Genomic DNA, 12,828 nt, shown 5'->3' on the forward strand with positions numbered 1-12,828 from the left:
GCCAGGAGGTGGAGGGGTCAGGGTAGCGTTTTAGACATGTGCCTCGGCTCGCGAGGGTGAGCGCAGGGGATGCGGAGACGGGCCTGCTGACCCGGTGGCTGGGGCGCCCTGAACCTCGGCGCTCCGGGCGTTCGGAGGAGGGCCTGGTAGGGGCCGCTTTCCCCAAACCCCTTCTCCCCAGACTGCGGCAACGCTCCTCTGGAGTGCGCCTTGACTGGCCGCTCCGGGACCTCGGCCGGGAACGGCAGGAAGGCCCCGCGGCGCGACCATCTGCTGGCCAGCCTGGAGCCAGCGCGGCGGCCTTGGCTCTGCTGGAGCGAAGCCACCGAGCGCTCCCACACGCCATCAGCCGCACAGGCCCTGCACCTACACAGCCTGCACAGCATGCTTCGAGGGTGTCCGAGGCTGGTGACACCTTAGCGCAAACCCAAACCGTGACCGGCTCTCTCCACCTCCCTCCTGCCACTCCACCCCCCTCCCGTTTGCTCGGAATCAGAACTGCTCATTTCGCGTTCAGTTGTGATGAAGACCAAGTAAAATCTCCCCGGAGCTGACCTCACCGACGGAGCTCCAGCTCCGTGCTAAGCACTTGGCGTGTCTTCCCTCCTACAATCGCCAGACGCGCTCCTGTCGGTCTAGTGTTTTCTCATTGCCAGCACTACTGGAAACTGAGCTATTACTACTCAACTTTCTGAGAGGTTTTTTTTTTTTTTTTCTTTGCTATAGGAAGAGTGTGCTTGCCAGAGACAGAGACAGAAAATGAGAAATCACCTCCCCACTAGGGGGAATAGCCACACTGCAATTCCTTCTCTATTTTCCTCATGGGATTTTGAGCACACAAGCACAAGAGCCAAGGGTGAGCCAGGTCCAGGACTCAAACTGTGGTCAACTATGTGGGAGTCCAGTGACATAACCAATATGCTATCTGCTGGTTCCTACTATTAAACTTTTAAAATCAACTCAAAGTTTAACCTTACGGTTTGATGTACTGTGCTTATTTTACTAATTCATATGCATTATGTAAACTTTTTAAAGAAATATTTTTGCTATAGGGCACTTGTGTTTGCTGGAGACGCAGAGAAAGCCAGAGAGAAAGTGAGAAATCACTCACCCCAGGGGAGATGGCCACACCACAGTTCCTTCTCCTTCTCCTCTAGGGATTTGGGGCACACACAAACTCCTGCAGGGCTGAGCTTCAAGCTGCTGACCCACATTCTAACCATGGTCAACCACGTGGAAGTCCAGCGCCTTATCCACTATGCCACAACCTGGCCCTAGATATATATAAATCTTTTTAAAATTTTTTATTTATTCATTCATTTTAATTTGACCAGAGAGACAGAGAAAGAGAGAGAGGGCAAGTGAGAAAGGAAGCCACCAGGTCCAGGACTCAAACTGTGGTTAGCCATGTGGGAATGTCCAGTGCCTTAGCCACCATGCCACCTGCTGGTCCCTATAAATCATTTTTTTTTTTAAAGAGGTTTTTTGTTATAGAGCGTGTACGCTCACCCGAGAGACAGAAAGCAAGAAATCACCCCCCAGGGAGGATGGCCACTCGGCAGTCCCTTATCCTTCGCTCTCCTCTCATGATTTTCGGCACACACATGCACCCGACGTGTTTCTCAGGCCACAAGGACCAGGACTCAAACTGTGTGGCAGGCCATGTGGGATCCAGCTCCCTTAACCACCAGGTCACGGGATAGCCCTCCACTTTTGTTTTCCTTTTTCTTTCCTTTCCTTTCTTTCTTTCTTTTTTTTTTTTGCTACAGTGCACATGCGCTCACCAGAGAGACAGAAAGTGAGAAATCACCCCCCAGGGGGGATGGCCACACCACAATCCCTTCTCCTCCATTCTCCTCTCGGGATCTTGGGCACACATGCACATGCGCTTGGCATGAGTTCAAGCCACTGGGTCCAGTACTCGGAACCGCGGTTGACTACATGGGAGTCCAGTGACATAGCCATTACACTAACTGCTGGTCCCCCAAGATAAATAAATCCTGAAAGCATTCACTCATAAGTCATCAGAAATCACCTCATGTTCTACCAGTGATCTTTATTTGACTGGTAAAGCTAGGTTTGTGGAAGTGTCCTCCTCGCAGAAATGCAAAGGCCAAGCTAATCTTGCTCAGTGCTTGAAACCGCCTCACCCAGACATCGGTGACTATGAGCGGGGGTGATCCCCACGGAGCCGAAACGCAAACACTTGGATGCCCAGATCTAGACTGGGCAGGGATGGGAAGGGAGGGATCCTCAGCCATGTCTGCAGTTTCTGCAGTGGAGGTAAGAACCAAGCTACCTCATGAGGCCCCTGTGAGGATTGTATCCAATAAAACGGTGTTTAGTATAGTGAGCAGCTCTGCAGGTAGAAAGCACGCAATGCATTCCTACCACTAAAAAAGGCAGCGTGGCGGAGCTCTAAGGGCACACATGCACATGCACCCGACGTGTTTCTCAGGCCACAAGGACCAGGACTCAAACTGTGTGGCAGGCCATGTGGGATCCAGCTCCCTTAACCACCAGGTCACGGGATAGCCCTCCACTTTTGTTTTCCTTTTTCTTTCCTTTCCTTTCTTTCTTTCTTTTTTTTTTTGCTACAGTGCACATGCGCTCACCAGAGAGACAGAAAGTGAGAAATCCCCCCCCAGGGGGGATGGCCACACCACAATCCCTTCTCCTCCATTCTCCTCTCGGGATCTTGGGCACACATGCACATGCGCTTGGCATGAGTTCAAGCCACTGGGTCCAGTACTCGAAACCACGGTCGACTACATTGGAGTCCAGTGACATAGCCATTACACTAACTGCTGGTCCCTCTTTTTATAATAATTATTTTATTTTTCTCTATTATTATTATTTTAAAATTTGATCAGAAAGAGACACACAGAGAAAAAGAAAGAGAGAAAACAAGCTGCCAGGTCTGGGACTTGAACCATAGTCAGCCAGGTAGGAGTTCAGTGCCTCAACCAGTACTCTGCCTAACAGCCCCTCCACTTACATTTTTCTTTTCTTTTTTTTTTTTAAATTCTAGCCAACAAGTCCTCATTTATAGAGGACATCAGTGCTTTTTTTTTTTTAAGTTTTATTTAACTTTATTTATTTTAATTTGACCAGAGAGGGATAGAGCAAGAGAGAGGGAAAGAAGAAGAGAAAGAGGAAAGTAAGAAAGAAAGCTGCCGGGAACCAGCAGTTAGCGTAATGGCTATGTCGCTGGACTCCACGTAGTCGACTGAGGTTCACGTCCCAGACCCGGTGGCTTAAAACTCACACCGGGCGCGTGTGCGTGCGTGCGTGCCCAAGATCCCGAGAGGAGAATGGAGGAGAAGGGATTGCAGCGTGACCATCCCCGCTGGGGGGTGATTTCTCGCTTTCTGTCTCTATGTCTCTCTCTGTCTGTCTGGCGAGCGCATGCGCCCTATAGTGAAAACCTCTCCAAAAAAAAAAAAAAAAAGCAAGCTGCCAGGCCTGGGCCTAGAACCACGGTTGGCCATGTGAGAGTCCAGTGCCCTTCACCACCACAGCATCTGCCGGCCCCTACACCACTTTTCTTTTTAAAGGCATTTTCCCAAGTGTTTGTTTCAATTATTTATTTATTTATTTATTTTTTGAGAAAGAGATTTTGGCCATAGGGCATGTGCGCTCACTGGAGAGGCAGAGAGACAGAGAGAAAGAAAACAAGAAATAATCCTGCGGGGGGATGGCCATGCAGCAATCCCTTCTCCTCCATTCTCCTCTCGGGATCGTGGGCACACACACACGCCCAGCGTGGGTTTTAAGCCACCAGGTCCAGGACATGAACTGCGGTCGACTACATGGGAGTCCAGCGACATAGCCATAATGCTAACTGCTGGTCCCACCTCTTTCTTTTTCTTATGCTCACACCCACCAGCGAGTCCTAGGTATCTTATCTTTTAAAAAATACCAGAGTGGGGCCATCCAGAGCAGATGGTATAATGGTTATGTTGATAGACGCCCACATGGCTGACCATAGTTTGAGTCCTGGACCTGGAGGCTTGAAACTCAAGCTGGGCACGTGTGTGAGTGCCCCAAATCCCAAAAGAGGAATGGAGAAGGGATTGTAGTGTGGCCATACCCCCTGGGGGGTGATTTCTCACTTTCTGTCTCTCAGGCGAGCACATGTGCCCTATAGCAAAAATCTCTCTTAAAAAAAAATTGTCCAGAGTGACACTTGGCACTACCTCCACTGTCACTGCCCAAGTCCAAGCCACTGTAACATCACGCATAGGTTGCTGCAATAGCTTCCTAGTTTCCCTTCCTGCTTTGCCCTTCTTGCCCGCAGTCTATTCTCCACACAGCAGCTGGTATGAGCTTGGTAAAATATAAGCCAGACCATTTCGAGACCATCAGAACTCTCTGGAGGCTTCCCATCTTGGTGTCCTTGCAGGACCCAAAATGCCCTACATGCTCTGGCTCCTGTTACATCAGACGTCCCTCCTGTCTGTCCCCTGGCTCTGCTGCAGCACCGGCCTCTCCGCAGGTCCTGGATAGACCTGGCTGGCTCCAATGGGACCCCAGCAGGGTTTACAATACTCTTCTCACCCATCCTTATGGCTTGGCCTCTCATTTTCTTCAGGACCTTTATTGGAAAGACACTTAAGCGTCTTTTTTGTTTTTTAAAGTTATTTATTCATTTATTTTAATTTGACCAGAGAGAGACACACACATAGAGAGAGGGAAAGTGAGAAAGCAAGCCCCAGGTTCAGGACTCCAACCGTGGTTGGCCGTGTGGGAGTGTCCAGCACCTGAACCACCACACCACCTGCTGGCCCCAATACTTCACAGTGTCTTTAACTTCTAACACCTACCCCCTTTACGACATTTCTTACCCAGTCTTCATTTTTTTCTTAGTACTCACCACTAGTAGACACTTTTTATGTTTTTATCTTTCTTGTGTTCCTCTCTCTAGAACATATAGCTCCATGAGGACAGGGAGCTTTTGCTTGGTTCACTTCTGTATCCCCACAATAATGTCTGGCACATAGAAGGCATTGCAAACATACTGAAAGACTGAACAAGGCGCAGGGAGACTGGGTGACTGCCCCAAGATCACTCACAGACTGGCAGCTTGTCTCCAGAGCCGCCTGAATTCTTTAAATTTTGCTATAGGGCATGTGTACTTGCTGGAGAGAGAAAGAGAGGACCCCCTTCCCCCCCCACAAGGGAGATGGCCATGCAGCAACCCCTTCTCCTCTTGGAATTTTGGGCAGGCAAGGGTATGCATCCAATGTGTTTCAAGCCACTGGGTCCGAGACTTGAACTGTGCAGCAGGCATGTGGGATCCAGCCACTTTAACCAACACACCACCATTCTCCCATAAACTCTTATCTGTGAGGCTAAACTGAAAATAACTTCCTTAAACATTTTTTGCTTATTGGCTAGGACTTTCCAAAGAATGTTCCATAATAGTGGTGAAAAAGGAGAGAATGGCTTTGAGAATGCCACAGTAGGGGTTTCACCCCTTACCTTGTTACTGATTCTATCTATTTGCTATGAAGTCCCATCTAGTCCTATTTCACCCTCGTGGAGACCAATGGTCAGCTCCATCTGATGTGTAACCTTGGACAAGTGTTACTGAGAACTAAAATCCAGTAGGGGAAGGCTTTTGTTATGTTTAATTGCAAAGGGGTGTGCACTTGCCACAAAGAGCACATTCCTTCCCATGAGGTATGGTCACATCGCGATCCTTCCCCATTGCTTCATCTTGTCCAGATTTGGGGCACACACACACACACACACACACAGTTGCTGGAATTTTTCAGCCTTTGCTGGGGCTGGGATTTGGACTGTGGTTGGCTATGTGAGAGCCAACCCCCTCGACATATTTACATATTTGGATTGATTTCCTCTCAGATTTTAGACTCAGGGAAAGGGGAAGAAGTTGTTCAAGCACTCACCTATTAGTGTTAGCAGAGATTGCCTCCCACTTGCTGAAAATGGCTTTTCCAAATTCCTTCTAAGAAACGCTTAGTTATAACATGCTCATAGCTTCCTTGGGACACGTTTATCTAACATAAATTCTTACCGTAGCATTTTCTAGGGATATTTACCTATGACAAGTTGATTTAGGGGCCAGGGAGTAGCACCTTGGCAACACAAAGGTCCTGGGTTTGTGTCCTGAGACCTCCCTGAGCACACTCAAGAGCACCCTTGATCCAGGCCAGCTGAGACTGTGGTTGGTCTGTGTGAAGACCATTATGGGGCCTGTTTCTTGAGATAAAAAGCATTTTTTAGATTTTAGACACATCTTCTGGAAAGTATTCATTGTTCAGTTCCTTGTTACTTTACTATGAACTCAAGGGTGGTGATTTTTGTCATAGTCTCCATACATCATCTTTGGCCCAACTCCATTTCACTGTAGATTCTTACCGAGTAGGATTGTTGCACTGCAGCCCCAAAGCACAGTAGGGAAGAGGTCTATAGCCTAATAGCTACCGAGCATTAACCCAGAGATCATGAGGTTGGCAGCTCACTCATATCTGAGTTAAAGGATAGCCCCGACCTTGAATATGCATACTGGTCAGCTCCTAGTCAATGAAGTCCTCCCAAATTCCAGTGCCTCATTTGAAAACAGGAACAAGATGTCTGCTTCCTAAGAATTGAGGAAAGGGGCTGGCAGGTGGCATGGTGGTGGAGGCGCTGGATTCCCGTATGGCTGATCACAGTTTGAGTCCCGGATTTGGCTGGTGGCTTGCTGTCTCTTTCTCTGGTCAAATTTTAAAAATGACGAATTTAAATATTTTTAAAAAGTGAAAATACCTCTCAAATAGTAACACACCACAGCATAGTGGGAAGAGATCAGTACACTGTCCAGACACCTGAGTGCCAAGTTCATCTACTTTGTGCTTTATAGTTTTCTTCATAAATGCTTGTGTGCACATGCATTTGTGCACCTGAAGGCACCCTTGACATTCGTGCACCTTGGAGGCTCCCTTGAACCCTCCAGCTTGTCAGGATCTCGCACCTCACATCTGAGAGCCCGGGGTCGGCCAGGAGCTTTCAGTACTGCACATCAGCACACTCCCAACCTGTTTTAGTTCACCATACATTTTTATTTAACTTTGACTGGAGAGGGACAGTGTGTGTGAAAAAGGGAGAAAAAAAGCCACCAGGTCCTGGACTTCCAGCCAGCCGTGTGGAAGTCCAGCGCCCTTAACCACCGCGCCACCTGCTGGCCCCAGCTCACTGTATTTTTTTGAGCAAAATTTGTGAGACTCCAAGAACTCAGGATCATACTAATAACCAGGATGTCAAATTGAATTTTAATCAAGCTCTAAAATGTTTTCATATTAAATAATTTTATAATCCATTAATATAGTCTGAAGTTGTTAACATTTCAAAAAATATTTTTATTTGACCAGAGAGGGCAAGTGAGAAAGCAAGCTGCCAGGTTCTGGGACTTGAATCTTGGTCACATGGGAGAGCCTGATGCCTTAACCAGACCACCTGTCCTCCCCCTTTTATTTTTTTTGAGAGGTTTTTGCTATAGGGCGTGTGAACTTGCCAGAAAGAGACAAAGTGAGAAATCATCCTCTGGGGGGATGGCCACGCCTGGAATTTGGGAGGACTTCATTGACTAGGAGCTGACCAGTATGCATATTCAAGGTCGGGAGCTATCCTTTAACTCAGATATGAGTGAGCTGCCAACCTCATGATCTCTGGGTTAATGCTCGGTAGCTATTAGGCTATAGACCTCTTCCCTACTGTGCTTTGGGGCTGCAGTGCAACAATCCTACTCGGTAAGACTCTACAGTGAAATGGAGTTGGGCCAAAGATGATGTATGGAGACTATGACAAAAATCACCACCCTTGAGTTCATAGTAAAGTAACAAGGAACTGAACAATGAATACTTTCCAGAAGATGTGTCTAAAATCTAAAAAATGCTTTTTATCTCAAGAAACAGGCCCCATAATGGTCTTCACACAGACCAACCACAGTCTCAGCTGGCCTGGATCAAGGGTGCTCTTGAGTGTGCTCAGGGAGGTCTCAGGACACAAACCCAGGACCTTTGTGTTGCCAAGGTGCTACTCTCTGGCCCCTAAATCAACTTGTCATAGGTAAATACACGCGCTTGGCATGAGTTTAAGTCACTGGGACTCAAACTGCAGTCCACGACGTGGGAGTCCAGTGATATAGCAATAATAACTGCTGGCTCCACCTTCCCACTTCTAAAACTTTTTGCGAGTACTAGAGGCCATGTGCACTCACCAAAGGAGAAAGCTCCTCCCCCCAGCATCCTACAGGTTAATGGATTTATACCCCATACAGTTGACCATAGTTCAAATCCCTGCCTTGGCAGACTGAGAAATGACAGGCACCTGTATGTTCAGAAACCCCATGGGATGTGACAGGGTCAGTTCATAATCTCCTCTTCCATCTCCTTTCAGGATTTTGGACACATTTGCACACTAGCTTAGTATTTTCAAACTGGCACTCTTAAGACTCAGAACCACACAGCTGGCCTTGCGAGAACCGGTTGCCTGAAACACCAAGCCGTGAAGCTAGCTTCAAGTTTACTATCAAGCATGCAAGCCCAGGGGCCAACAGGTGGCGTGGTGGCTAAGGCACTGGAATCCTCCATGACTAACCAGCAGCTTGTTCTCTCACTTCCCCTCTCTGGTCAAATTAAATAAAAATCAATTAATTCTTTTAAAAAAATGCAAGCCAAATGTTGAACCTTATTGATAGGTATCTTTCCTTAGCCCAGTAATTATTAATAATGTTTCACATTAGTCATTCCAATAATAAAGCACAGCTAAGAATGAAATTCTCAGGGACCAGCAGTTAGTGTAATGGCTACGTCGCTGGACTCCCACGTAGTCGACTGTGGTTCAAGTCCTGAACCTGGTGGCTTAAACTCACGCCAGGCACGTGTGCGTGCGTGCCCAAGATCCCAAGAGGAGAATGGAGAAGGGATTGCAGTGTGGCCATCCCCCTTGGGGGGTTATTTCTTGCTTTTTATCGCTTTGTCCAGCGAGTGCATGTACCCTATAGCAAACCCCCCCCCAATGAAATTCTCAGTGCTTGAGTAACTCCAGGGTTAAATACATGGCATGTACACAGCCAGATCTTTAATGCACTAACGGGCTGAAAACTGTTACTTGACTTCACAAGAGAGACCATTAAACATATTAAGCTCAATCACTGCACTACAGGTCTATAAATGTACATTTGCCCTGCACAGATTTAACCAAGTACTTCCAGGTCATACTGTTCTAACTCTAACTAGCTAGGCTCAAGCATCAGCGGTCCAAAATGCAACATATCCAAAGAGTTGAGATTACTGATTTACTAACTCCAAGTTTGAAAAAAATAGAAATGAAGATAGTACTTGTTTTCTTTTGTAAACTTTCCCCACCTCTCAAGATAATAGGCAGATTAAGATACAATGAAAGCACTTGATACTAAAGTGTTATTTCAAAATATGGAAACTCTGGATTAATCACATGGGTAAGGTTGATAATAAAGACCAAAAGCAGGAATAGTTTAATGTATTTTAATAGCAAACTTACAGGAACAGCACAGAAGACAGACAACATTAAAAACATGTACTTGCATGTAGGACAACTCAGTTAGAAAAGTATAGTGAATGGATGGAATCTACGGTATGATAAAAATGCTACAAACACCATTTAGTTGCCGTCAATAAGAAATTTACTTGTTTTAAAAAAATCCAAATGCTGGCATTGTCCAGAAAATTTTAACAGGTTTATTTATAATCGTTATAAAGTTGAACTGCTGAAACTTGTTCACCAAAACATTTTGACTTGCATTAATGCTTTACATCCCCGCATTTATATTAAAAATCCACACACAAATGAAAATGGAAAAACTGCCAATACCCGATTTCTGTCCCCTATTTTCCACTTGCAATCATATACTTAGGTACCTTTTGACCCCATGGAAAAAAAATCTAACGTTCAGAACTACCAATAACAGGAAGAAGAGAAAAAAAAAAATTTTTTTTTTTGAGAATGAAATGTTTCCCATCATAGTGGATTCTTAAGCACGTTCTCCACGTATGCGGCGTGCTAGCTGGATGTCTTTTGGCATTATTGTTACACGTTTGGCATGGATAGCACACAGGTTGGTATCTTCGAAAAGGCCAACCAAGTAGGCCTCACTTGCCTCCTGCAACAGGAATGAAGACAGAATTACCAATGGTTATTTCCAGTAGTTAATACATACTTTATATGAAATAACACAGCGATTTCTTTTGTGTGGATGTGGCATTCTCGAAGACACATCTTGCTGTTATGAATCCTCCTCCCACAACTTCCTAAACTGCTGGGACTACAGGTGCCTACCATTGTGCTTCTGGCTTTTTAGGGTGGGTGAGGAACAGAACCCCGCCTCCCCTGTAGGCTCAGTGCTGCACAGCAGTATCCAGTGAGTACTACTGAGGGCTGGGCCACGATGAGGTTTTTAAACCCTTTACAAAATATCTTGAACACAGAAGAAACCCAATTTAAACTCTTAACATTACATCCTCAGCCTTACAAAGATAAATGAAATCATACTCAATCCAAACACCCTGGCCCAGTCTCCTCATTCGGAATCTCACACTTGAACATCTAAACCTTTGCCTCATCCAGTAGTGTATGACAGATGACCGCTGGCTTCCATTATGTGGTCCTCTTTACCCCTCAGGTTTGTTTTTTGCCAGAGGCTACATGCATTTTGGGTGCGCATGCACACACGCTGGGTGTGACTTTCAAGCCACTGGGTCTGGAATTCAAACCACGGTAACGGTAAGCCATGTGGGAATCCAGCACCTTAACCATCATGTAACCTGCTGGCCCCACAGCTTTTCTTTTTAAGAGAGATTTTTGCTATAGGGTGCATGCACTTGCCGGACAGACAGCAAGAGGGAAAAAAGTGAGAAATCACCCCCAAGGAGGATGGTCACATCGCAAACCCTTCTCCTCTGTTCTTCTCTTGGTATTTTAGGCATGCAGGCACACGTGCCTGGCATGAGTTTGAAGCTACCAGGTCCGAGATTCGAACTGTGTTCAGTCATATGGGAGTCCAGTGACGTAACCATTATGTCATCTGCTGGTGTCCTCACACTTGTTTTATCCGGAGTACTTACAGTCACAGAACACACCAGATTAGTCCCTTATTTACTAAGTCATCAAAAAATGTCATAACTACTTTTTAGACGACTCAATACATACCTTTAACTCTTATGCCCGGGAGACGAGCCCTGCTCCTACTAAGTACCATGTCCGTCGTAGCCCTATCTATAATGGCATTTGCTGCCTTTACCTTCAGTACTACGGGGTGGTTGGAAAAGCCACGCATTTGCACAGAAAATCATGTCATGGCTTTTCCAGCCACCCAATAATGGTGATCCTTCCAGTTTTCAAGATTCTTTCAAGGTATCTTCCCACCCCTACTACCACTTAATTGGGGCCAGTCACTGTATGGCAGGCTGTGGAAAGTCACTGCACAAAACTGACACCGTATGAGAAGGTCTAGGGTTCAGATGCTGGGTCAACCTGAACGTGCCAGGCATGCCTGTGATCCTGACTGACTGGGAGGGAGGGGAGGGTCCCATAAGGAGTGCCCTTTTCTCTCATGAAACGAAATTTCTATATTTGAATAGTCATTAGCCTGTTTTGGATTTGTAGCATTAAAGAAGTTATCCGGCCCTCTCCTTTATATTCACGGGGCCCAGCCTTGTAGCCTGGGTCAATGGCTCTGTACCCCACACAGCTGACCAGTTCGAATTACTAACCTGGCACGTGTGTGCCCAATGTCCCCATGCAATGTGGAAATGGAGAAGGGATTACAGTGACTATGACCCACCCAAGGATTCTTCCTTCCCTCTCAGGAGAGGGCATGAGCCCTCTGACAATTGAAAAAATGAGATATATACAGGGCCAGCAGGTGGCATGGTGGTTAAGGTGCTGAACTCCCACATGGCCAACTACAGTTCAAGTCCTCAACCTGGAGGCTTGCTTTCTCACTTTCCCTCTATCTCCCTCATTTACTTTCTGTTCAAATTTAAAAAATAATAATAAATAAAAATTAAATAGTTTATAAAATTGAAACATTTTTTCAATTTTGGAATCTTCACATAATTACAAAACTAAAACAATATGAAATACCTTGGAGCAATTTAATCTCACAATTTTACATAATACACAAGTCAGATGTGCTATATAGATCTACTCTTAGGTTTTTGACATAGGGCACTTGTGCTCACAGAAGAGACAGAGAGAAGGAAAGTGAAAGGTCACCTCCCCCAGGGAGATGGCCACATGACAACCCCTTCTCCACTCTCCTCCTGGGATTTTGGGTACAGACATACACATGCCTCATGTGATTTCCAAGCTGCGGTTAGCCATGCGGGAGGCCAGCACCTTAACTACCACATTATCTGCTGCCCCACCCCCGCCTTTTTTTTTTTTTTAACCAAAAGTTAGCTTTTGCAATAAACTATGGAATATTTTTATCTTGGAGCCAACAGGTTATGCATTTACGAGAGACCTAGAGGAGGAGGAAAAGCACTGCAAACGGAGTGTGATCATGACCAACCCCCTCCTCCATTTCTCCATCCTGTAAGGATTTGGACAATACACACATACATGTGCCCAGTGCTGTTTTTCAAGTTGGCAGGGCAAGATTCAAATTGTGTGCTTGGCCATGTGGGATCTGACTCCCTTAACCACCAGACTACAAGCCTGGCTCAAGATTGTCTTAAAAAGCATCAATAGAGCAGAAATTAACTCAAATGGCAATTTATATTTATTTACAAAATTCAGTTATACCTTCTCAACATTTTTAACCTTATCACCGCTCTT

General features: G+C 46.0%; 1 protein-coding gene across 1 annotated transcript in view; it reads right to left on the reverse strand.

The window, feature by feature from the left end:
* Positions 1 to 9,499: 9,499 nt before the first annotated feature.
* The window catches only part of H3-3A (H3.3 histone A), a 10,575-nt gene continuing 7,246 nt past the window's right edge, over positions 9,500 to 12,828 (reverse strand). Inside the window, exon 4 of the mRNA XM_006157251.3 lies at positions 9,500 to 10,150. Within this exon, the coding sequence (XP_006157313.1) occupies positions 10,022 to 10,150 (129 nt within the window). The 3' untranslated portion in view covers positions 9,500 to 10,021. The remainder of the gene's footprint in view (positions 10,151 to 12,828) is intronic.

The sequence above is a fragment of the Tupaia chinensis genome, unplaced genomic scaffold (genome assembly GCF_000334495.1).
Source record: "Tupaia chinensis unplaced genomic scaffold, TupChi_1.0 Scaffold000532_1, whole genome shotgun sequence".
NCBI classification, from domain to species: Eukaryota; Metazoa; Chordata; class Mammalia; order Scandentia; family Tupaiidae; genus Tupaia; species Tupaia belangeri.